Below are 26,152 nucleotides of genomic sequence, written 5' to 3'. Positions count from 1 at the left end.
GGAAACGCACCCCTGTTTGAGGCCAGGATCATTCTTTTTTATTATTTTTTTACCTCCGCCAAGGAGGTATTTGTTTTCATCGGGGTCCAGCGTTTGTCTGTCTGTCTGTCTGTTTGTCTGTCTCTCTGTTTGTTAGCAAGATAACTCAAAAAGCAATGGATAGATTTCAATGAAATTCTGTTGGGATTCCGGAGGCGTTTATGTATTTAGCTTAGTGGTGTAATGGCATGGTATGGCCACGTGGTAGCAATCTGAGTAGTTTAGGTTCAAATGTATGACAACCTAGGAAGAACAATGCAGGCGATGGTCTGCGCTCTCTGAGTGCTTTTCTAGTTTATTTTGAAATCAAAGATTGATGAAAGCTTGATGATAACCACATTTAAGGTACTTTCAGGAAAGGCTTTAGTCAGAAAAGGACATTTGTCAATGTTGGTCAACTTAATTTTGTATGTAAATGTCATACTGTTCATGCATGAGTAGTTCAATCCTCAGAGATACTCTGGACTGCAGAATACTTCTTACAACGATTAAAACAAGTAGGAGGACAGGTGATTGGAGAACAGAAGCAACAAGGCACTTGGGTCTGCACATTCCTCTCAAAAAAGTTAAACACCGGATTCCACCATGTGTGGGTGAGATAGTTGTTTGGTGAGGACCTCAGAGCCTAGAAATGGCACAGAAAAAAAATCTTAAGGTGACAGATCAAGGATGCAGATAACAAACAGAAATATTCTTTTAAATTAACATTTAACATTTAAATGAGGCAACATGACAAACGGAAACAGGACAAACAGCGAGCGTCGCTGTGGCAGGCAGCTCATTGCTCCGGGTTAGTGTGTGCTTCACCTCGCTGTGTGTTCACGGATTGAGATAAATGCAGAGACCAAATTTCCCTCACAGGATCAATTAGCACATTAGCAAGCTGTAATGGAATCCTGCTGTTGTATACACTTGTGTGCAAGCATATTCCTTCTGAAGAGATGTGCTCTCATCGTCAAAACAAAAACACGTTTTGCATTCCATGCTCTTAAAGAGACCCTATGCAACATTTTCATAGTCATAAAATCGATTAGAAATTGTTGTTTTGCTTGACTGACCAGTTTTATCGAAAACAGTAATATTTCCTCCTGTCCCTAGTGTCCCTATCCGCTATTGCAGCCTTGCAGTTTGTCCAGGGAGCGATCACTCCTAGTTTACATCTGGAAGTCTCGTGAGACGCGTGAGGAACGAGAAGAACCACGCTTGCAATTTATATATACAGTATATATAAATATACATGCTAAAGCTGTAGGGGAAGCTCTGCAGAGAAATATGCAAGCATAAAACGAGCGAAAACGAAAAGTGAAAGCGAAACCGGCGATGAAATCGCCAATCCTGCATAGTTTCCCTTTAAAGGGAATGGCAAATGTCACTTTCATTGGTTTAATGAAAACACCCATGACTATTAAGAAACATAAGAACAACTCACTTTTACTGTTGTCAAAATAGCATATGTTGATTCATGCACATTGCGCTTCAGACTCTGCTCTTAGATTTTTAAAAGTTTAAACGTTTTCAGTGTAGGATATTGTAATTGTAGAATGTCAATACATTTGCATTCATATGCATGCAATATTAGAAATGGTATTATTATGTTTGTACCGTTGTACTGTTTGTAGGCTACTCAATTGGCAATGAAAGACTCACACATTTTGATGTACCATCTCATAGTCTATGCATGCAGACAATATGACTCATCAAAAACACATTGTCCTTGTGTTGCATTCCAAAACAATCCACAAAGCATTTTGCAATGCAAACGCTGTATAGACATTTCCATGTTCACAGACAGTGATACAGTACATCTAAAGGTAGGCCTATTAAATATTTCCCCAGCTGTTTTTTGTGGTTCCATTGCATTTAAATGAAATGAAAGGAATGGTGGTCTGCTTCTAAACTGGGTGCTGAACTGGGTGGGTGAAAAAAATCAATATTAGAAATAGGAGGAAATTATACCTGTACATTGGCCATAGTATGGTACCAGTAGAACAGCCGGGAAGTGATGAAGTATGCTACAACGACGTCCACACTGTAGTGTTCATGAGCTACAAGTATACACACTACACCCACAGCACTCAGTAGCCAACACATCAGGTGGTACCACCAGAAGGAACGTGGTGAGTCTAGGGTGAGAAGAGTAGTTTTTTTCAACAATAGCTGTTACAACCTTAGTGCAATATTACATGACTTATGCTTCAATACCGCTATGAATGAGAGTTTTGTATCTGACCAAAGATATGGCTTATGCATGGATTGGAGAACAGCAATTGGATTTTATGATTCCAACTTCAGACAACAACAGTGCTATGACAGCAGTACACCAAAAGATGACTGTAGTGATAAGGGTCAGGAAGAACAGGAATAGGACTTACACTCCTTGATAAAAAGGTAGCTCAAAGTAAGCATGACTGTGTGGCCACTGTAGAGAAAATCCCCACACAAGAGGTGTGAACCAGTGAGTGACAGGCCACCCCCAGAAATAAGTTGGAGAATGCGCTGCAACTTGGCTTGGGAGTCATCATGTAGCTTGGGTAAAGAAGAAATGAGTAAGTGTTTTCTGTATTTTTGCACATTTAAACTGCACAACAAAGATGTGTGGCTACATCAACCAATGTTTAAGACTGTGTCCTCACAATACTGGAAACAAAAATAGCCCATTTTGACTGGAATCACCATAATATGGAAATGCTGAGCTACTGTACTGTATAGACAAATGTGAAAAAAACCCATTTAGAGCTTCTGAAGAACATCAAACATTCCTCAACAGAGAGACAATATAGTAGACACAGTATGACAGACACAGCACCACACATTTGCAGTACCTTAGGAGCACAGGTCATATGCATTCCTGGTACAGGCAAGGTGGTGATGTACATGGTAATGCAGCGGTACAAATACAAAGTGCCCATGATGAAGAAGAACCTCCTGGCCACAATTGCCCTGTATAGAAGAGGGAAGAAATATGGGTCAAGAATCCTTAACTTAACTATTTTAAAAAGTATCAGAATTATGAAGCCAAACAAAATTAAACCAAAGAAAATGCACCAACCTGTATTTATGAAATGTCAACTGTGCAAACCAGATACATGTAAGAATGATCCCGTTCACTTCTGTCACAACAAAGGCCCACTTCACACGGTCAATATAGTCAAAGAATTTGTCTGGTAAAGGGGGGCTGCTCTCTTTGGAAGGGACCCTCTCGTGCACAACTGTGATCATGACGGTGGTTAAAAGCAGGTTGAACACAGCATATGTGAGGGCAATACAAGTCTTCCACCACTCTAGAGGTAATGGTTTGCACTTCCCTTCAGGCATCTTAATCTTGATGTTATCTCCATGCTTCCCATGCGTTGTACATTTCCCATTGCCAGTCAGTGGAGGTGTGTGGACAGGACAGGCTGACTTGGTCCCATGACTGGCATCATTATTAATTAGGTCCTTGTCAGGTATCATATTATCAGTATCCTGCTTGACTTCTTCAGTATAGCCCTTCTCACCAGCAGTGTATACGTTACTGGAAATTCCTGTAAAATGCCACAACTTTCACCTTTCAATTCCTTTCAATCAACACACTATTTCTTTGTATTCATACGGTAGCTTGCAAAAGTATTCTATACCCTCATTTTCTCATTTAAGAGTCATTGCACGAGAAAACCAGGCAAAACCAGCAGGAGGTAGGAAGATGGGGGTCGGCCAAATCGGCTCATACTTTGTATATGTGATAAGTATGTGGAACTATGAACAGCCATATACTTAAAACCCTCGAACTCTTTATTGTTGTGGAGTTCTGGGGCCCCTCTCAGAGAACCTCAAAAATCCAACAATTCATGGCTGAAAATGACTGAAATTGCCATTTCTACCCTGATTATCCTGATAAAGATATGAACATGAGCTTTATCTTTCCATAGAGCTGAGGTAGAATAGTTTTAAAGACCAAAAGGTGCACTAGGGGGTTATCTGCACCACTGGTAAACCAGGTGAAAATTCAAAGGTTATTGTGATGATATAATAATTGTTGTTAGACTCCTATACCTCCACAAACAGCAATCAGTGATTCAGGAATTATATGCATTTCTTTTTTTACATTAATTTTTGCTTCATGTGTGGATTCCTGGATGTTTTTACTTTCTAACGTTGCCTGTCCGCTAATCTCAACCATCATAATATAAATCAAAGTCAAGGAATCTGAATGCTATGAAAGCATTTCTAGGCTCTACTTTGATGTATTTCTACTGTGAAGCAAACATTTCAGTGGCTGGTCTGGTCAGCTAAAACATCTCTTTTGCCTTGTCTGCTATTTAAAACCTACTCAGCTCCTTCAAAACCAAAAAGCAAAAGCAAATGATGTGGTGCTGTTAGCCTGCATAGTTGTGCATACTCTTAATGACATATTACTGTAAATGGTAGTGTTATTTCCCTCACAGAAGTTTAAAAATACAACTAACCACACTACAACCTGCCACACCTCAACTGACATGGAAGAAAAAGATCCATATTAAACATAGTCCTAACTTAAGCCTTTATGCTCTTCAAAAGGTAACCAACAAAGAATTCAGGTTGCTATTGAGTGTCTTCAAATCAAATCAGAAGACACTCAAATCAAAACTATCTATCAGTGAACAGGGCCTGTATTCGCAAAGCATCTTATGGCTAAAAGTAGTACTGATATGGAGAAACTCCAAACAATGATGGACATGTATGTCTTAAAGGGATAATCCGGAGTGAAATGCACTTTAGATACATTTTTCGGACTATTGGGAGTACATACGTTGAGTTGACACCAAAATCATGTCATTCGGATGTATTTTGAGAAAGTTCGAGTTCACCGTTTTTAGCCAAAACTCGTTAGCCTGGAAGTGACCGGGGCAAGTCCTTTCGCCGCTACAAAACGCTATTTTTATACCTCTTCTACTGTTCCAAACAACACTACACTTACGTGGTAGTGAGTAGAGGGTCCCTAAAGCCAAACCAAAGTATCCCCACGTCTTTATGTGGTCGGATAGAGAGTCCAGAATGAATTTAATCGAGTCAGTACCTTTCCGGAAATGTCGCTGCTGCAGCTGGCAACGCTTTAACAACATTTCCGGAAAGGTACGGACTCGATTAAATTCATTCTGGACTCTCTATGCATTGCACTCCGGATTATCCCTTTAAGGACTAATGTTTTTGTCTGGGTAATGCCAAAGCATTTAAGTAACACCACACTCACCCATTAATCATAACGCTGCAGTTTGTATCATTCTGCTCCATAATGTTTTGAAATCATGGAGACACATCTCTCTTTCTCTCTCTCTCTCTCTCTCTCTCTCTCTCTCTTTGTGTGTGTCTAATTAAATCCATTATTGGAAGTGGCGACATTTGCAGAAGGAGGTGTTGAGTGTATCCATACATTTGTTGTGCTGCTGCTTTGTTATTGTCTACACAGTCACATGACTGAATCTTGTCAGAGCAATTAGGCCTACTGCACCTGTCAAATTTGTGTCCTTATGTAATATTTCTTCTAAATTGTGGACACAAATAAGGAAGTAATATATGGAGAGGGAGATTCACCAGAGTACACATAGATATGGCTTTTAGTTGTTTTAGTATTGTATTGTTGTTTTAGTATAAGTATTATTTATGTAATAAAATACAACTAAAAGCCATTTTTTTGTAGTGCAGTGAACCTTCTCTCTCTCCACAGGATCGGTCATCAGAGGTGGGGTGGAACTACAGGTCTATGGTATTATTTGCCCTCAATGGTGCCTTCCAGGCAGCGCTTCCTTCAAGGCACTACTCCCCTCAGTTTAGGGGTAGGATGAGGGTTGAGGGGGTTAGGGTTAGGATGAATAGGGTAAAGGTTGTGCCTTTTAGGCTGTGCTGCCTGGAAGGTGCCGTTGGGGGCAAAAAACACCATTGAGCGGTGGAATTACCATTTCTGAAAGAAGTAAAATGTGTGTAAAATGTGAGCTAATGTTAACATTAACTGATTGGAACAAAAAAATGACTGAAAAACTTGAAAACATGCTATGTTGACACACACCTCATACTGGATCACAGTTCCAATCCTCCTCAGTACATTCATGCACATCTTATCCATAGTATTTTACTGCTCCTTTAGTCATGTTGATTTGTTGATTTTGCTTTGTATTTCCTGTTTACATTGTATTGTATGTTGTGTGTGGTGTCTTAAGCTGCTGGGACCTTGAATTTCCCCTTGGGGATCAATAAAGTATCTATCTATCTATCTATCTATGTAAACTTATTTTGATAGAAACACATACAACAAATGCAAATCATGAAGAACTTTAAATGCTGATTTGCTCATATGGTGGGTGCTTTTGAAACTTAGGCTAGTCCATATGGAAACACTTCTACCAGGGCATGCTGTAGAGATGCACATTTAGCAAAGGCCGACTTCTTAAAGTCAAATAGCGTTAGACACACCCTAGTGGGCAAACCACATGAAGAGGGTCTATGCCTGTAAAATTATAGGGCAAGAAGGGTGTGTGTCAGGCTTTCTAAATATATAGCACTACTTTAAACATCTACCCTGCTGTAAGCCTATCAGAGCTGTTCCATTGTAAAACAACAATTTAATTGAATAGCAATTGAGCAATGATTAATTTGCACATTTCTTGAATATTTAGGCTATAGCCTACTGATAAAAATCGTATACTCCTTAAGCCTTTGTAGGCCTGGCTATCCTAACAGATGCGACAAATCAACCTAATAATTTAGTTTCATAAGGAAAAACAGTCTACAACAGGACTTTACTTCTAGGCTACTTGCTGACATATGTAGGCTACCACCATGGATGTAGGCTAGACTAACCCAAGTCATCAGGAGTTATCAAGTTATCAGAAAATATCAAATAGCCTACACTGGGAAAGTATTCTTCTGTTTTATACCAGCTGATAAACCGTTTTTCGTTAGAGTGAACAAGCCTGATTATCTTAACCATCGCAGTCAAAAATATTCTACAACTACAACTTGTTTCATTTTAATCTGCAAACATATAACTTTCATACAGTCTTAACTGTTCTATGCTCGATATAAAACACCAGGGACTGGACTTAAGACAGCGTTGAGTCTAACTTACCCGAAATCCCCCGAGAGTCCTTGCGATACCCTGCAGCACTGTGGAATAACCTAGGCTACTGCGGGTTTTGATAGGTATAGGCTATTAAATATAGGCACTTGAAACTCCCACATGTTGACCCAAACTCCTCCCAGACATAGCTGCCTGCACAAGCATCACGGCCGTGATGGCTCTGCGTTAATGGTAGGATACATGCCTGTAACGGTCGGCCATTCCATTCGTCTTTTTAATGCACATTTTGAACATAGGAATATATGAAATCCTGATGGTCCGTGTAACGCTTATCAGTTAAATTTTCTATCCAAAACGTACAAATATAGTTAATTGGACAATGTAGGCTAGGCTACTTCAATTCCCTAATAGCCTATTATGTTTTTTGTTCGCCAGGTAAATAGTTTGCATAGTGCATACTGTATGTATTGAGCTTGAAATAGAAAATCGGAAAGCTTCTGCGTCTGCATGCGCTGCTTGAGAGGCCAATAGTCCGTGAGCCAGAGGGGTTGGTCGTTACCGAAAAAGTGGCAAAGGCTACCATACCTTTTCTGAAAGCCTGGAATCTCAGCTTTTCAATGATGTATGATGGCCATCTGACAAGAGTAGCTGTTTTGAGTTATGACGCATAATGTAAACTAAGGTTGAAGAAATAATGCGTATAAATCAAGCAGAACACTGAAATATTTTATTTTGTTATATTTGGTATCATTTTAAAGGGGAGACTCTGAGCTTTCATTTAAATCCTTTTGTGAACATTTTGGATAAGTACAGCCAACCCTGGAGCTCTTCAAACCTTTAATCACACACATTTTCCTGCCATTTCCCTGCCATCTTTTGTCTTTTAATCCTGTGGCACCTGGGAGCGTCAGAGAAACAAAATCCAAACCCTAAAATAGGCTACTGGCATGACCCTAAGGATTCAGAAAATGTATCATTTACCCATATTATCTGATTTGGAGGGGATGGTTTTCCATCTTATATCAGACATGGCGTCTCTGAAATTGAATAACATAAAAAGATTATTCAGGCCTCTAAAGCCATACATTCACCCTTTAGGAATAATATTGAACATGTTGCCATCATTCTAGTGTGAAAAATATTGTTTAGCAAATGCCTTTACCAGAAACTGTCTTTTTCTGAAATCAATACATCATAGTCCAGCAGCCAAATGCCATAATTTAGGTGAACCTGTAATACACTTATTTTTCATATTGACCTAGGCTACTGTAGGCAATCAACTGGTGAAATTTCCTAGTGATATCTGCTTGTTAATTTTTTTTACCCTATTCACCTGTAGTATCTCCACCTTATACAGTATTCAACACATTGGACAAGAAAGGCTTAATATATGAAATTGCCCAAGGGATATAACCAGGCACCCTCCTAAATCTTAAAGAGGTACCCCTAGTCTACTAGATTCTGCAACAAAAAAAAAACTTTAACCGCCAAAACCAGGTTCACCTAAATTATGGCATTTGGCTGCTGGACTATGATGTATTGATTTCAGAAAAAGACAGTTTCTGGTAAAGGCATTTGCTAAACAATATTTTTCAAACTAGAATTACATTTGACATGAAAATAACCTGAATATAGGAAGATAATATCAAAATGATCATTCCTTGTATCAAATCAAATAGAAAAAGTGTCATTATACAACAATTTATGACTAAAGAAAACTGAGATATAACCTTTTCTCTTTTCAGTGGGGGCCATTTTGGATTTTACGGTAACTGCCACTAAGGGGCCACCCCAACTTGTATCCATGGATTTTTAAAAACCTTAGGCCCATACCTAACACCCTGCCAAAAATCAAAAACTTTTCCAGAAGTGCCCAATCTTCATGATTTTTCACGTATTCGGCCCTAGCTAGTAGCCTATGTAAGCATATTTAACAGCATACGAAAATATGAATAGCCTAAACAAACTGCAAGCCATTTTGAAATCTTGTTTAATTTAAATTACTCAATGCAATCTCAAATCCTCACCAAAAACACCAACAGTGAATGTATTTCTCCAAATCCAAGTGTCGTTTGTTTTATATAGGCCTACTAGCTGGTCGTGGAAGAGATCATTAAAACATGAATTTGTCTTGTACACGCAACCAATGTATCACAGGCACTGTGATATAGGCCTACTTGTGATACTACAACCAGTATATAGCCTAAAACAAACTAAACTTGGATTTGGAGAAATACATTGACTGTCGTGTTTCTGGTGAGGATTTGAGATTGAGTAGGCCTAGTTTAAAACAAAATTTGGCTTGCATGTGTAGGCTATTAATATTTTCGAATGCTGTTAAATAGGCTACATGCCTAAAATGGTGGTCCATTTGTGAGAAACACTTGAGACAATTTAAAACAAACTGATTATGAGCTGCAAACTGACATTTCAAACGAAATGCCCTCTCACGACATAACAAGGGGAAGCGCGCGACAGCGACAAAGTGGCGTGTCGGAAAAGTGAATCTGCACCGTAACGTTGCTAGGGACGACACGACTCGGACACCTTTGTCTTGAGAAACACGGGGGTCTGATTGGCTAGCACTTCGTTTTAAGAACCTCGGCTACCTTCGTTTTGAGAAGATCGGATACCTTCGTTTTGAGAAACACGAGGGTCTGATTGGCTAGTGCTTCATTTTGAGAAACTCGGCTACTTTCATTTTGAGAAACATGGGGCTCTGATTGGCTGTCAAAGTGAGAGGACTGCTCGGGGTACAGCGCAAGGATGACACGCAAATTCATGAAGCGTTCCATATTTTCTATTTTACGCAAGAAAAAACAATAGTTTTCACGTCAAAATCCCAATCTTCTCTGTAATATTCCACGTCACCACAAGAGGGCGCACATGGTCATTACATTTCAATCCCATTCTTCTCTGTAGTACATTGATTAACCACCAGAGGACGCCCATGGCCATATCATCACGAGTCACTATAGTACACTTTATACCACTAGATGGCATCTTTGACCATCAGTAATCAGGCCAAGTTGCCCTTTTTAGAGGATGATTACATTTGTTTGATGATAAGAATAGATTTAAGGTGTATTGAAACTTTAAACATGAAAATATCAGACACAAGAATAGTTCATCATGGAGAAATGTATACATGAGCGTATGCAAACTTGGCCCACAAATGTTTATAACAATACACTTTCAGAAGTTGATGTTTTTCTGTATGGGTTGAGACAGCTGTAGCGTGGTTGTACTGACTAACAGCATTAATGTTTAAAGTGACAAAAAAAGTGCTTGTAATGTCATATAAGTAATACAAAGGTATAATCAAGGGGGCAGGAAAATTCCCGGAAGTAGAAACACGGATGAAGCTGGTTATCAATGCTCTGCTAACCCCCATAGGACGGCCATAGATTTTTTTGAGATCCCATAACTTCATGTAACATGTGCCTGTGTCGCCGTTGTAGCTTCTGTATATTCTATAGATATAGAAGGCACCAGTGGCGGAGCCAGGGGGTGGCTTTGGGGACTGAAGCCCCGGATCTCACGTCAAAAGCCCCGAATCTTTTTAACGAGTCCGACTGACACAAAGTGCGTCAAAAAACACATCCATTCTTCTCGTTTACATTGCTCCGGGATTATTAGTAGCAGCGAGATGAGACCTTTATTGCATGAAAGAGCAGAAGCGGGGCTTTCCAACGAGAGACACTTGTCTGTACGATCAAGTATGAACATTTAAAAGAAAAATCACGAAGTTAAATTTACAGTCTGTTTATTTAATGATATTGCTCTGTGTTCATTAGCCTACTCTCGCTTGAATTAGGCTACTCGCGAACCTGGCATCGCACAGACATGACACGCATATCAAATGAAAGAGGAGAAACGGGGCTTTCCATTGATACCAAATACATAGATCGTTTTGTGTTATGAAAACAGACGAAGCGACAAACAAATAATAATGTCATGTAGCGTAGGCTACCATTACTCTCGTAGATACAGATACCAAATACAACCTTAGGTCATAAAACAGACAAAGTGACGGCAAAATAACTTAATTTAGCTCCACTTACCCCATGTTTTGTGTGGCATAATAACCTATGTTCATAATCCAACGTTATCTTTGCACGTTCATAATACAGTTTTGAGAGCAAACTCTGTATCCAATTCAAGACTCATGCATATTGCATCCAAATTAGTTTGAAAAATAAACACTTTTTTGCCTTTACTTTGTTCATTGCAATGCAGTATCTTAATATTATAGATAATCATCATATGTGCACGTCATGTGTGCTATCACGCAACATCAGGTCCGATCAGCCCATGTCACAAATATGGAGCGCAAAAAGTGTCAAAAAGTCATTTTTCATCACTAGCCTAAATAGAAATGGCCATTTTTTTTCTGGAAGGCACACACCCCATATCTGTACATTGCTCAGCCCCAAAGTATCCCTCCACCATGGTTCTTATATTGCCATTTTCAGAGCAGTCAGGCCTACATAACCATGAAAGTAATGTCGAGCTGTCAGCTTGCTGTGATGAGATATACATCAAAATGTAAGAATTTTTGAATTTGTATTATTTAAAAATCTAAATCAAATCAATGCAAGTATTTATACAAGATATTGTGGCAGATCTGGGTAGCCTAGACTGTGCTGGAAAAAACAATATGTAGCATGTGTGAATGGCACTTAGCCTACAATGACCAGGAGGAATGCTTCTAAGTAGAGGTAGTGAAAATGTTGCCCTTAAAACAGCCTAGCTCATAGTATTGTCTTGTGCAGGCCATGCAACTACGAATGTAGATATGAATCGGAAGGCGTTTAGGATTTGCGATGTCTTCCCTAAAGTGGACTAGAATGTAGGAAATTGCATCTAAGAAATCCAAAATTTTCTGGGGGAGAACCCCCAGACCCCCCGCTGGGCTTAAGCCCCCGATGTTCATAATGTCTGGCTCCGCCTCTGGAAGGCACCTCTTCATGTCTTCCTCGTATAAAACGTTGGTTTCCCATAAAGAAGTAGTAAGCATGTAGGTTGGAGGGAAGCTAACGTTCAACGTCGCACAGTAGGGATGTTTCCCGTAATGTTTGGATAAGAAGCTTAATCCAGCCTGCACAATGGGAAGTAAATGGAATGTTTTCAGTCCCCTCCCATTGAGAACAACGGAGTCTGTTTGTCCATTTCTTTGAGGTCTATGGGTATAATTGTGTATGGGTGGGGATAGTGGAGTGTGTTTATATATCATATGTTTATATTTCAAACATTTTGAAATTCATGTAATCTTATTTATGATCTGTGTGGCTGAAAGACAATAATAAGTTGACTATTTCATATTGATTTTTATTTTGACTTACATCTTACATGATTGTCATATTGACTTACATTTATCTTCAAAGGGTAAGTCTGACGAAAATTGGGGGGGAAAAGTATTTTTCTGATTGAAAATACACCAACTAAGCCGTGGAAGAAGTATTTTTCGTTGAGTACAGAGCTACCCCGGGCAAGAGCTACAGCCCAAAATTGCAAATAGTGGGTTAGCATAGGGCTTAGAGCCATACGCTTTCAAAATATATGAATATTTCGAATATTCAAACCACTAACATTGCTCGAAACAGTGCCAAACTTCGTCAGTATAGCTTGCTCCAGGTGTCTACACATAAAACGAAGCACCAACAACTTGGTTCATGAACCCGAAATTTATAAAGGACTGTTAAGAACACTTACCAATTCTACTCTTTCCAGCTCCTCGCTGATTGAAGTCCACGTTTATAGAACGCAATGCAATCATCCAGAAAAAAACGAGTAAACTGCCACAAACAAAGTTTGGGCAAATATAAGTTAATAACAGTCTGTAAAAACATATTGGCCTATTTGACAGAGTAAGCATAGGCCTATTAGCGGAGAATTTTGTTTTCAATTGTTAAATGTAGTCCAAGCCCATGGCCTATATGCAAATAGTCTCGATACTATCTATTCTACACGATTGTCTCACTGCTAATAAAGTTGAGAGGACTTATGTATGACAACCACATGTTCCATCATGATTGATCTCCCTCAATCCTCAACATCATTCACGAACCATCGTATAGCTTACACGAGAAATAAGGAAACAGCTTTTACCTCCAGTCTAATCAGTAGGCAGCTGGAGCGCTTCAAGTAAACTTTCTTTGACTTCTTTGGGTCATAAGTGTCGTGAGGCCTATAAGACCCGCACTAGTTAGTCCTCCCACCTTGCAACACAACAGACAGAAATAATAGTAAAAGCTGTTTATTAGTACAAATTCTTGACTAGGAAATGGCAAGGCAGCACAGCCTTCTACTGATGACTCTTGTGGGCTCTAGTGGTGAGAATGCTATTACAACCCAGTGACACGCAATTCAAACCAGTATGAAATACCTTGGATCAGGCAAACACATATCAGCCTCAGTCGAGCACAGCACAACACAGCAAGTCAAGCTCACACAGAAGACATTCCCCCCCGCAAGTCCCCAGTCCAAGCCAAAGGCAGCATGGCCAGTGCCACCCGTACAAGTCCAAGATGGTGTAAAAAGAGTCTGTCTTGGTCGGTTCCCTCCTGCCGACCAGGAAAAGAAACGCAATCGAACAGTCCAGGTCCACGCTCAGCAGCCAGCCGTCTGGAGACGTACAAGCCCCCTTGGTTGCCTTGCCTGGCTCTGTAATCAAAGGAGACCAGCCCTTAGGTACAGCAAGCTATACGCCATAAACTGCACACACACACGATGAATGAAGCACTTTCCTTTAGTAGAAGGTTTGAGAGCGATGTATAGGGCATCATTCATGGGCGATGTTCAACCAGGCCATCTGCTGCAGTCAGGAACCTATCACCGAGCCCCTCTCCTCGTCAGTGCCACGTCTGTGTGTCTCCTCCATACTTTTCAGAAGAAACGCTATATAGATGGTCCCCTCCTCAGATTGGCTCCAGCAAGACAACCCAGAGCCAATCATGTTCCAGAGCCAGACAGGTGAAGCCGCACCAAGCTAGACAGGTTGGCTGTCCAATGGTGCCACTAACAGATGTCTTCCTATCATTATTCATTCTTTCATTGTGGTCATGAACTTGTGTGTTGAATTGCATGTACTGTAATGTAATAAAGTGTTACTTTAATAAAACAAAGACGTTAGAAAAATAAAGCTACTCAAGCACATGAGAACTGTAGCTAAAATAAAAGGAGGCCTAACCAATTCATTACATTCTGTGTAGGCTATGCCTTGCACACTAGAAAATAGCCTGCTGGCCTAAATTCTCATTTGAATGACTGAGACTTTATTCTTGTCATTGCACAAAAAAAGTACAACGAAATTTAGCATCAGCCTGTCCATACAATATGACAGGGGGTGGAGGTAACCCAGCGCAGGTGAGCAGCCACCTGGGGCCTCATTTATAAAACTTTGCACAGGATGTACGCCAGAAGATGGCGTGCGCACAAAACATAGGGTGCCTCTCATTCAGCGTTTATATGTCCTCCCTCGCTCCTCGGGCCTCGATCCTCACTGATCTACATAAAGAATGATGGGGCGAAAACAATTGGATAGTCTATCCAGTGTTAGTAATAAATCAGTGGGAACGCCCCTCGAGGATCGAGCATCCAGGATCGAGGAGGCATGTTGAGAAGCACCTTCAGAAAGTCTGTATATTATATATTATATTATATTCTGATATAAAACCGTGCGCATGCATGTTCCATGCCAATTTCCCTTTATAAATCAAGCTCTAGCCTACTCTAAATTTGCGGCACCTGTGCGTACCTCAAGACACACCCATAATTGCCTATAAATATTCAGCGAAATGCCCTTTATGAATATCTGAATATTGATATCTGTGGACAACATGCCGAAAACAGCGGGAAAGACAAAAAACGGAACTTCATTGACTGTTTGTGGGTTCATACATGGCGTGAGCAGCCACCGTTTCAGCGGATACCCACTGTCACCTACAACATAACTTGAATGAGTAAAATTTGAATGTTTGAATGAATGAGGTTGAATGTTTAGAAATGGTCAAAAATTTGTTACAACTTCTTTTAGGATTCACACACAGGATTCAAACACGATTCACCCACACCTACAGTAGGATTAGGTTAAGGCAGTTATGTCTTTGATGCGCGTCATTGCGCGATGTTGTGTTTGTGTTAAACTTGGATTATTGAACCAATTTCGGGTCGTTGTACCTGTTTCCTCCTGAGGTCGCACGTTCTGCTTTTCCCTTTTTTCTGAGCGTGTACGCAATACGCATGGGTCAGAGCTTGCGTGGAGGTGCGCAAATTTTACCGTCAAGTTCACTTTTTATAACAAAGCTTGCGTAGAACGAGGCGTAGCCTACGCATCATTTAAATGAGGCCCCTGTCATGCAGCCATGGTCACAGACCCCCTTGTCAGACTGGGGGTAGGCCTATTAGGGGCACTTTACACGGAAACGAAAATGGGTTAAAAACGCAAAACCTTTTTGCAGATGCACTATATCGTTTAGATGGTTACAGCGTTTGGGGGGATGAAAACGCAAGAGAGTGAAACCACCCTCCAGAGTGGAAATCTTAAAAACACTCCGCTCTCGCGTCACCGTGTAAAGAATGAAAAACGCAAAACTGCGTTTCTCGTCACATAGAAATGACGTGACAAGCATGCCACAACACCGGAAAACATCAACATATCAATCCCTGCAGAGCTTCAACTTGCCCTATAGGCCCCTAATTCACATTCAAAAGTCCTTTCATGAATTAGTTGTTTTGTTAACTGTATTTCGCGGGCTAGGAGTGAGCAGGTAAGAGAATTAGAAAGATTATATGCAGACGCTTGGTCTTGACAGGGTTGCCACCTAGCCGTCTGGTGTGTATACTGCATCGATAAATATGAAATGTCACCCACTTTTGCGAAAACGAAACACCACTTTTGCGTTTTTGGTTCAGATCATTTCCGTGTAAAGGTAGCCTTAGGCTGCAAAGCATTGATTCAGTATTAGACATGTCATTTGCTAGAACGATTGGGCCTAGTTTTTGGTAAAAGTTTTCTCAATTAATTCCTTGTCAGAACCCCTATTGGAACAGATTAAGACTTGAGGCATGTTCAATTTTGGCCAAAAATTCAATATGGTCACCGTATCTCAAAATGGCAGTTTTTCCATTGATTTCGGCTGGACTGTAGGGTTATTATAATTGACAACAATGTCAGATTATTCAAATTATTTAGTCCTCTACAGGCGCGTCGCTAGGTGTTAAAAAGATTCGGGGCTATAGCCCGGCTGACCCTTCCATTTCAAAAAAATTAAAATTGGGCTGTGAAAGATGCGCTTTCAACATAGTTTGAGAAGGAAAGTAAGGCCAATCGTTGAGGTCCTCGTCGTCATATTTTTTAAACAAAGCTAATTTCCCCACTAGACCGAAGTCTACGTCTACTGAGTTTAGATGTGTATGCCTACATCTAGCAGACCGTTAATAACAGACTTTGACGAAGATGTAGGCTAATCGAAACGTTAGACTGTTACTGTGCACCTTTGCATTACAATAAACAACAACAAAAGCCTTATAAACTGTGCTGCTCCGGTATTTTTCTCTTTTTGATCAACTTGTCCCCTGCCGTGGATGCACCAGTTGATTGTAGAAGAGCATATCTATTCCTTTTGTGAAGTTGTGAAGCGATGATGAAAATCGGCCCAGAGGTTTTTATGATATTCCAAACAAATGCCACGGCTAGCAGCCACCAGAGCCGTATCTAAATGGCTCTGGCAGCCACAACTGTCTGCAACATTGTTACTAGCGCTGACCTGGCGTTATGGTGGCCGAATCATTTGTTGCAACTGTTCAATCCTCTCTTGGCCTTTACTCAAAACCTAGCACCATGTTGCTTAGCATGCAACACTCAGTTGAGCACACAAGCCATGTGTCCCAAAACCCAGCTCTGTTAATTTACTGATTAGTGTGTAAGTCTCTGCTTATACTGTATATAAAATGATGGCCACGCCCGAGTATAATCCACTTGTCACTTTATTGGCTTGTGCTCAATCAGTAACTGACTCGGCTTCGCGCCGTTACATGCTTATGTATGAACTTGTGTTACCCACACGCATGCGCATACATGACAATTAGCACTTTCTAAGTGGAGAATTCGTGCAGAGTGAAATGTGCACAGTTACCACCAAGGTACACCCAGGAGCAACAGGGGCAAGGAAAAACTCCCTTGTACAGGAAGAGACCTTGGGCCGATCCACGGCTCAAGGGGCCAACCCAAATGCCTGGGGTCGTGCTAGTAGAGGGAGCCTGTAAGTGTGTGTGTGTATGAGGGACAGAGGAATCCTAAGGGCAGGCATGTGTGGTGTCTGGTAAGGGGCAGTGTGTGTGTGTGTGTGTGTGTGTGTGTGTGTGTGTGTCTGAGTGTGTGTGAACTCTCAGTGTTGTGGAGTGCATGAAGAAGTGTGGGATATATTAAGTTCTGCAGTCAGGTGTGTGTATGTGTGTGGCTTCACTGGCTTGTGTGCTCAACTGAGTGTTGTATGCTAAGCAACATGGTGCTAGGTTTTGAGTCAAGGCCAAGAGAGGATTGAACAGAACAGGTTTGGAAAATTAGCATGGCAATTGATAACAATAGTAATAATTTCCTCATTTCCCCTACGGAGCCCGGGAAGGGTCAGGTGTGTGAATATTTTTGAGTGCACTTTTGCGTTCCCTCGCAATACTTTTTGCGTTACCTCGCAATGCTTTTGCGTTCCCTCGCAATAACTTGTATGTATGCCCTTTAAGCCGCAGGTTCCGTTTGCGGAGTGGGAGGAATAGAGAGGGAGCGAGGGTGTGTATGTGTGTGTGTGTGTGTGTGTGTGTGTGAGATTGGAGTGGGATAGAGAGGTATGTTACAGGGACCTGAGCGATGTGAATGTAGGCTATATTATAAAGATCACAAAATAAATCCTCTGATCAAAACCACTGCGCAAGTTATTAACCTGCTGCTGTTGTGAAAGAGAGTGTCAGTTAACCCGAGTCAATTCAAGTACCTCGGCCCTGGAGCAGCCAAATATAGCCTAAGTCTCCCCTGAAATCTCAAACTACATTGGGCTCCGTACAGTGGCTAGCCTAGGCTACGTCAGGTTAATGCGCTGTCAACCTGCTGCGCCGAAACAAGGCGTTTTTCTTTCGCAGACGCTTCAGAGTTTTCATGCTTATAATCACATTGTGTCTTACAGACAAATCCGCGTAGTATATTGCTGTATGTGAGCCCCAAGTTAAAGTAAAACTTAATAATGTCCAGATTATCCATGAGATGAACTGCAGTCCATGTAAACCTGTATGGTGGGCTAATGTATGGAGCCCAAGTTGACAGGAACACATACAAGTTATTGCGAGGGAACGCAAAAAGTGTTGCGAGGGAACGCAAAATTATTGCGAGGGAACGCAAAAGTATTGCGAGGTAACGCAAAAAGTATTGCGAGGTAACGCAAAAAGTATTGCGAGGGAACGCAAAAGTATTGGCGAGGGAATGCAAAAGTGCACTAAAAAATATTCACACACCTGACCCTTCCCGGACTCCGTATTTCCCGTATTTCCCCCCTTTTTTTTCATTAAGGCATGTGCATGTAACTGAAAAAAAACACACAGCTGATTTTGCACAAAATCACCAAGATTACTCAAAAATTCTAAATGGGAAGATGAATTATAATGGGTTTGAAAATGAAATATGTAGGCTACTACTTGATAGCGGACTACAATTTTAATAATCTGACATTGGACAATTTTAATCTGACATTTGGACAAAATGTAACATGCCCCAAAGTGTTATCTCTTCCAATAGGGGTTCTGACCAGAAGGAAACTTTGACCAAAAACTAGGCCCAATTGTTCTAGCAAATTACCTGTCTATGTGTAATGGCAAGGACCATTTTGCTGACTGACCCATAGACCTAGGACTGACCCCATAAGAATAACCTAAGATCACTTTTATTTTGACACATTTTGGAACGGGATGGGCCTGTCCTTTAAAGATAAGAAGGTTTCACGTTCAGTGATTGGTTGGCTGACAGTCTATGGATGACAGACAGCCAAAGCTGGTCATTCATACAGAGTGACTGCGGGTTAAAAGAACGACTCGTACTCATACTGTAACTTATCACCTAGCTGCTACTGGTTCTGATATTGTCAAACCATTTTTAGAAATATGGACATTTCGGGGAGTTCGGTGAAGAAGCAAAAATTGAATAACGTTCCTGAAAATTGGGTAGGTTTCATAACATTAACGATATGTCATGTCGATTATTTTATGTGGGACGTTAACGCTATAGACAAACAGAATGTCTTATTTGCTGGGTTAACGTTCGCCTGGTTTTATTTTAACTTTGACCGTAACGTTAACACAAATCAGCCTATTTAGGTGAGAAGGCTACTAACCAAAGAGAGTAACGGTGGCGTTGTTGTGATATTACACAGCATGGACGCACTCTGAGTGACCGTCTTTGAGACCGACTGAACCTAACTGTTAGTTCTAGCTTGTTAGCCTAGTACTTGTCAATTGCATCGTTAACATGAGCTGAAACCGCTAACGCTACGCTGTAACGACTCTATGTCTATGTTCAGTCAGCTTAGCTTTGTTCCTCTTTAGTAAACGTTAACGTTACGTACATATTTGTTCAAGGGGATGCAGAGAGCAACGAATGTTACCTACCAAGCCCACCATGTAAGCAGAAATAAACGTGGACAAGTTATAGGAACTCGTAGAGGATTTCGTGGATGCACTGTTTGGCTAACAGGTAAGTTAACGTAACGTGACAATAGTCGTATGTTAACTTTCCAGTCGTGGTGATGTTATGTCACATTCTTCATTTAATATTTATGAACTACTAATTACTGTCCATCCCCAGGCCTTTCTGGCGCAGGAAAGACCACAGTCAGTATGGCTTTAGAAGAGCATCTGGTATGTCATGGCATCCCTTGCTATACACTGGACGGAGATAACATTAGACAAGGCCTGAATAAGAACTTGGGGTTCAGCCCTGAAGACCGAGAGGAGAACATTAGGCGCATAGCAGAAGTTGCGCGATTGTTCGCTGACGCTGGTCTGGTGTGTATCGCCAGCTTCATCTCACCCTACAGCAAAGTGAGTAATTGAGCATAAGCAGGGGTTAAATTGGGACTGTTTATGTGGGGGTGCTCTGCCCTGTACCCGCCTCCGGCCTGCCCAAATATACTTTTTGTAAAATACTAATGCTATATAATACTATACTAATACTAATTTGATAACCATACCATATTGCCCCCCATACCACATTGTTGTTGTTTATTGTTTTGAAGAAAATGATGTGGGGGTCCTCCCCCAGAATTTTTTTACTGTCATACATGTTATTTGGTACATTCTGGTGCATTTTAATAGGTTGTTAGCTGACTTTACAGAGGTAGGTTAAGCCATAGAGGCTAGATTCTCTGCCCGAGCCCGAGCCCGATCGGGTCGGGCCGATATTTCCCGCCACTATCCTCGGGCCGGGCCGGGTCGGGCCTTTGATCAAGCATTTGTGTTTTTTAAAAAAATATATAATTTCTTTATTGGCCTAACTGGGTGGGGAGACTATGCCATTATCCGAAATATTAAATATATTTTTTAGCAAAGTAAGCTTAAGTAACAAAATGTGTACAAAGTTGCAAGTTACAAAATGCAACACGTGTCATGCGCACGGTCTCCTCCACTGGCACGCATCACACTGCTGCTCTGCTGTAGAACATTGTGTGGCGGATCCATTTGTGATCCATTTCAGAATAAACAAACAATGAAGTTTACATGCTTAGTCCTTGTCTTATTATTCATTAAGATAGGCCTAATTCAGATTTATGCAGTTCAAACAACTCGTAATTGTAGTTGAGAACGTCAGTTATAAGGCTCACGCATTTAAAAAAGTGTCGGGTTTAAATCGGGCTCGGGCTCATAATTACAGTTAATATGTCGGGCCGGGCCGGGCTCGGACACAACGTGCACGGGCTTGGGCCGGTTCGGGCTTGATTTTTTGGGCCCGATCTAAGCTCTATTGAGCCATAACATTTTAAATCTTGTCACAATGTTAAGGAAGGTGAAAAATCAGCATGCGGAGAAATGTTCAATGTGTTGGTGTAAATATTGATCCCCCCCACACACAGACACACACACACACACACACACACACACACACACATAATTACTAGTAGCTTAAAATGTTCAGTCATTTGTGTACTGATTTCATTACACTTAGTCATATCTTTAATGTGGTGTGTAGGTCTAATTGATTGCACATTAGTGGTGTGTGCAATTGAGTGCCTGTCGCTTTAAGAAATACGTGAGGGTGATTAGCCTTCAGTCTCACAGTTTTACGCGAGTGAAACAAAGTTGCATAGTGCATGACAAGGATATTTGGATGCAATTCTTTATGCTTTCTGTGTCATTAGATAAAATACCTGTTCAAAATACTAACAAGTCGAAGAAAATCGTTCTGGAATCATATAAGAGATGAGTGTTTTGCAGTGTTCCTTTATGATTTTAGTGAGCACTATGACTTTAGTTAGCAAGCTCTTTCCAGGTACAAGTTGCGTAGAACACGGTGGGCAGCACAGATGGCTCCCACATCTTTCATTTACCCTAAACGTGCCGGTGTTGTGTGCCTTCTGGTTATTCCCTCCAACTGGTTTCTGTGCGCGTGCTCGCGTTGATCACGCAGCTGCAGCAGTCGAAAATTCACAAACAATTTGTTTTAGACGGGTTTCAGGCGGCATTTTATATCTGTGCCATGATCACTACACACTATAAGCACTTGGACGAAAGACATGTAAAATACAAGCTATATTTTTGCAATTTTTATAACATTAAACAGGATTCGAACCTGCAATAAATCTATGTAACTTCACATCAGATCAATAGGATTCATCAATGCGTTATCTCCCTGAGCTACTTCCATATGCTCAGTTAAAATGTTAAATCACCTATCAATTAACCACGTAAGCAACACTATGGCAACATTTCGTCTCGCATTAGGTGGTTACATTGCCCTTATAACTCCTTGTCCGAGCAACTATAGGCCTATTTGGTTTTCAAATAAAATGCTCCCTGACACAGACATTCGAAAATTAAGAGCGTTTTGGCAAACTCGTTTCATTCAACCCTTGAGATATCGCGGGCTGGTGCACTAAAATGTGAATAGTTTGTTCTTGTATCATTTAGATTCTCAGAATAGGACCAGGCTACAATAACGTCATCACCCAATACATCTTTTATTTAAGTTTATCAACCACATAGAACAGTAGTCTACTTAAACTGCACTGACGACCGTAGCAAGCTAACCAGTTGTTTTCGACCAAGGGCAACCACTTGATTCAGATAGCCTACCTTAGGACAGCATGTTGCCTGGGTGTCGCGTGGGTGTTGGGTAATGCTTAATTGTAACACAAAGTTATCAAGTTGAAGTTGGCTCAGTAAGTAAGGAGGCAAGCAGGAGAGTCTCAGGTGGAATGATTTTGCGGGATCGAATCCAGTTTAATGCAAAGTTTATATATTTTTTTTACATGACTTTTGACCAACCAAGTGGCTGTAATTTAGCACTCAGCGTAGGGCTATATGAAAAGCGACTTCAAACCGCCTAAAACCACTTGTTTGTAAATGTCTGCAGACACTGTGGTATGAGCATGGCGCATGCACGCGCAAGGAAACCAGTAGGTGGAGAAACAAGAAGGCACACAACACCGGCACCACTAGCCTCAACTACTCGCTGAGGAGCAACAAATCAGTTGCGTGTGTAGTAGAAGTGTTCTAGAATCTCTGATTGCGAATGCCCTACTGAGCTTTGATAGGTCGTCTTGCTATCAGGAAAACTAGACGGTCTGTTGTCCATTGTTAAAGGAGTCCTAGAATTCAAAACCACATTCACCTTGTTCCTGTTGAATTTAGGCTGCGAGCAGTGTCCAAAGGACAACACCAAAGACTTTACCGCGTCCCCCGCCTGCTTTCGTATGCAAATTGGGAAATAGAAACAGCCGTGTTGAAATGCTCCAATCTGAACAGAGCTCAGATAACACGTAATAGGCGCCCATCCCCCTTTAGATACACCCCTCTCATTTGCATACCTTCGATTAATAATTCTTGTTAAACTGCTCTTACGATGCTAGTATCTAGATATGTGGTCTATGGCAGAGACGTTGTAATGCTAGCGTTATTACAGCTAACTTTGGAGAGTTACTATACTACGAAATGTACTGATATGATGTCATTTAGTTATCTTGCTAATAAACAGACAAACAAAGCCTGATGAAAACAAAACCTCCTTGGCGGAGGTATTAAGGTAATAACAGAGGTAATTGCTTACCATCTAGCAAAATAATAATTATATGGTTCCAATAAACATTAGAACGTGACAGATTTCGAAACATTATGCACACATTGGACAAATGCTACTCCCCTCCTGCAACTAACTGAAACTTCAGTATCTAAAGAAAAGGAGCATCAATTGGCCATTTAGCCTATCAAAAATGAATTATTTATTTTGTAAATATTGCACATTGACTGTAAATGCAGACAGTTTATAACTATCTTAATGTTTCTTGAGCCAACTCCACACACATGTAAATGAAGGCTTCAATGAAAAAAAAAAGGCCATGCAGTTATGTTTAGGCTCGTAGTGATAGGCAATGTGCTATAGATGCCACAAAAAATCTATGTCTGGTAGGCTACTGCCAATTAGTTTTGTTTTTGTCATGGTTCATGTGTGCAATAAACATTGCACTTTGCGAGGAAAAAAAATCGTGGCAGAAAATCGTGATATCAATTCTAAGCTAAAAAATCGTGATTCATATTTTTCCCTGAATCGTGCAGGCCTACTCTATGGGGACTATTTTCAGATGCTGCGTACGATATCACTGCGCCTATGGTACGTTTGCAAGTTGCCTTGATTATTACGCCAGATGAGAGTGTAGTTCCATGTCAAATCAGCCTAGAAAAACGCCAGGTTTCATTTTCAGTTGGTCTTATTGCACTTTCTAACTTGAGAGGAGACACGTTTTAAATGGGAAAATTACCAGAAATCTTAGTCACTTTTAAACATGAAGCTAGCAGGCGAGAAGCTAATGGTCTAATCCGATTCAATGATCTATGCTAGGCTGAAGCTAAAAGTTGTATCGCCAGACTCACAGAATGGCTGGATGAACGGGTGCAACGTAAATATCGATTGTTTTGCTCGAGGGGAGGTGGAAAATGAGCGTATTTCCAAAAATGGCGGAATATCCCTTTAAAGATAGATTGTTTAATCAGAACTGAAAAGCGTGAAAAAGGTTCGTTGCTTATGAGGTGTGATTTCATTATCGGAAAATAATTCCCTTCAGGACGAAGCAAAACCCCTCCGCTGCGCGTCAGGGTTCAGTTCATCCTGTCGGGAATTATTTTCCAATAATGACCGGCGTTCTATACATTATCCCTTACTTACTACACGGCTCTCCAGAATATTGAGAGAGCTCCCATTCACTTTGAATGGGCCTCCCCAACGTTCTGCGGTGAATAATATATATAATCACCGGTGAAAGTATATAATGACCGCTGTCAATGGCAACGGGTTTTGTGCTTCTAATTCACGTCTTTCATATCAATCTGCAACAAAGCCATTCCCTCCGCTGCGCGTCGGGGTTCTGTTCATCCTGTCGGGAATTATTTTCCGATAATGACCGGCGTTCTATAGCCTACATTATCCCTTACATATAACACCGCTCTGAAGGTATAATGACCGCTGCCAATGGCAACGGGTTCACTCCGCTAGCTGTAGCAGAAGCCACAAAACGGTAGCCAAGTCATTGCTAAAGACACATGTAGTTAAGTTTCTTTTCTCGTTTTGGCAAGTAGCCATATAATAAGCGCGGTAATGTATAGAACGCTCCGCTGCGCGTCGGGGTTCTGTTCATCCTGTCGGGAATTATTTTACGATAATGACCGGTGTTCTATACATTATCCCTTACCTGTTCAACATGCACTTAGTCAATACCCTCTAACCACCAACGTCGCCGTATTGCGACAAGCAACATTACTGATCAAAACAGACGGTAGATCCAAGTAGGGTGACCTCTCATTTGTACTCTCCACCACTAGTTGGCAGAGATCCAGAGCTTCGATTCAAGCCAAAATTCAATACACAAAGTTTTCAGGAAGTACCTGTATTACTCGCGAGAAACACAAGGCGGAAGTGAAATGCGCGATCGCGTTGCAGAAATTGAAGCAGACAAACGGCAAATGTAAAAAAAAACCTTGTGTTATGAAGTCTTGGGTCTGTTATTCACCTACTCTGACTCTGAAAGAGAATATCTGCCTTTTGGAGATTATGATCGGTCGTCCATTGGCAGTGACAGTCAAGATGTGTCTGTGAATGGAGGTGCGTCTTTGTGTGTATACGTCAGTGTCTACTAAGCACACCATGCTTATTTTGACCCTACATCCACACAGCTGACATTATTTTGAGGAAGAAGTAGCCAACCAAGCTCAAGTAGCACAAGTAGCTCAAGAAATTAGGGCTTTAAAAAGATATCAGCGCAAATTATTGGCAGAAATTCTGTTATCGGACCAATAATAATATTTTAAAAATGTCACTTATCGGCCAATAATATATCGGCCGCTGGTATATCGTGCATCTTTACTACAAAGTCACCCGCGATAGGAACTGATTTGACCAGGCTACTTTATTGTATAGTAACATAGGGATTGTGGTAATACTAATAGTTTACTGTTGTTGGTTTACATGTGACTGTGTTCCTGTTCGTTTGTTATGTAGGAGAAATTACAAAAAACAAAGTAAAACTGCTCAAATATGTTCAACAACCAGTATCTACTGAAAGGTGCATAATTTGACGTTATTGCCATCCTGTGACGTCACAATATGCAAATTAGATGAGTAAATTTGCCCCTTTCATAAACTAGTTCATACTCAATGATTTTCACATTAACAGTAGCACATTAACCAGGAGGAACCAACGAAACAACACGTACCTTCGACTTTTGCTTAAATAACTCATGAACGGTTTTATTCAGAGCTGAAAATGCAACTGTATTTGACAGAGGACAGATGTAGATTTGTTTTAAAAATCTCGGTTCTCCTCCATTGTAATA

At 40.8% G+C, this 26,152-nt stretch overlaps 2 protein-coding genes across 3 annotated transcripts in view; one reads left to right on the top strand and one right to left on the bottom strand.

Moving 5' to 3' along the window:
- Nucleotides 1–328: 328 nt before the first annotated feature.
- On the bottom strand, nt 329–7,165 carry sgms2a (sphingomyelin synthase 2a). The gene is made up of 6 exons (XM_062531286.1): nt 7,121–7,165; nt 3,089–3,563; nt 2,862–2,979; nt 2,412–2,565; nt 1,996–2,162; nt 329–664 (listed from the first exon to the last, which is right to left on the bottom strand). Exons 2-6 carry the CDS (start codon nt 3,490–3,492, stop codon nt 482–484), a joined length of 1,026 nt encoding a protein of 341 aa, XP_062387270.1. The 5' UTR covers nt 3,493–3,563; nt 7,121–7,165; the 3' UTR covers nt 329–481.
- An 11,971-nt stretch (nt 7,166–19,136) lies between these two features.
- The window catches only part of papss1 (3'-phosphoadenosine 5'-phosphosulfate synthase 1), a 79,375-nt gene continuing 72,359 nt past the window's right edge, over nt 19,137–26,152 (top strand). For both annotated transcript variants that reach the window (XM_062533278.1, XM_062533279.1), the window contains exons 1-3: nt 19,137–19,279; nt 19,694–19,808; nt 19,920–20,155. In XM_062533278.1, the coding sequence (XP_062389262.1) occupies nt 19,220–19,279; nt 19,694–19,808; nt 19,920–20,155 (411 nt within the window). In that variant the 5' untranslated portion in view covers nt 19,137–19,219. The remainder of the gene's footprint in view (nt 19,280–19,693; nt 19,809–19,919; nt 20,156–26,152) is intronic.

The sequence above is a fragment of the Sardina pilchardus genome, chromosome 3, assembly GCF_963854185.1.
Source record: "Sardina pilchardus chromosome 3, fSarPil1.1, whole genome shotgun sequence".
Taxonomy (NCBI): domain Eukaryota; kingdom Metazoa; phylum Chordata; class Actinopteri; order Clupeiformes; family Clupeidae; genus Sardina; species Sardina pilchardus.
The sequence above is the reverse complement of the archived record's forward strand: the minus strand, read 5'-3'. Positions and strand labels throughout refer to the sequence as shown.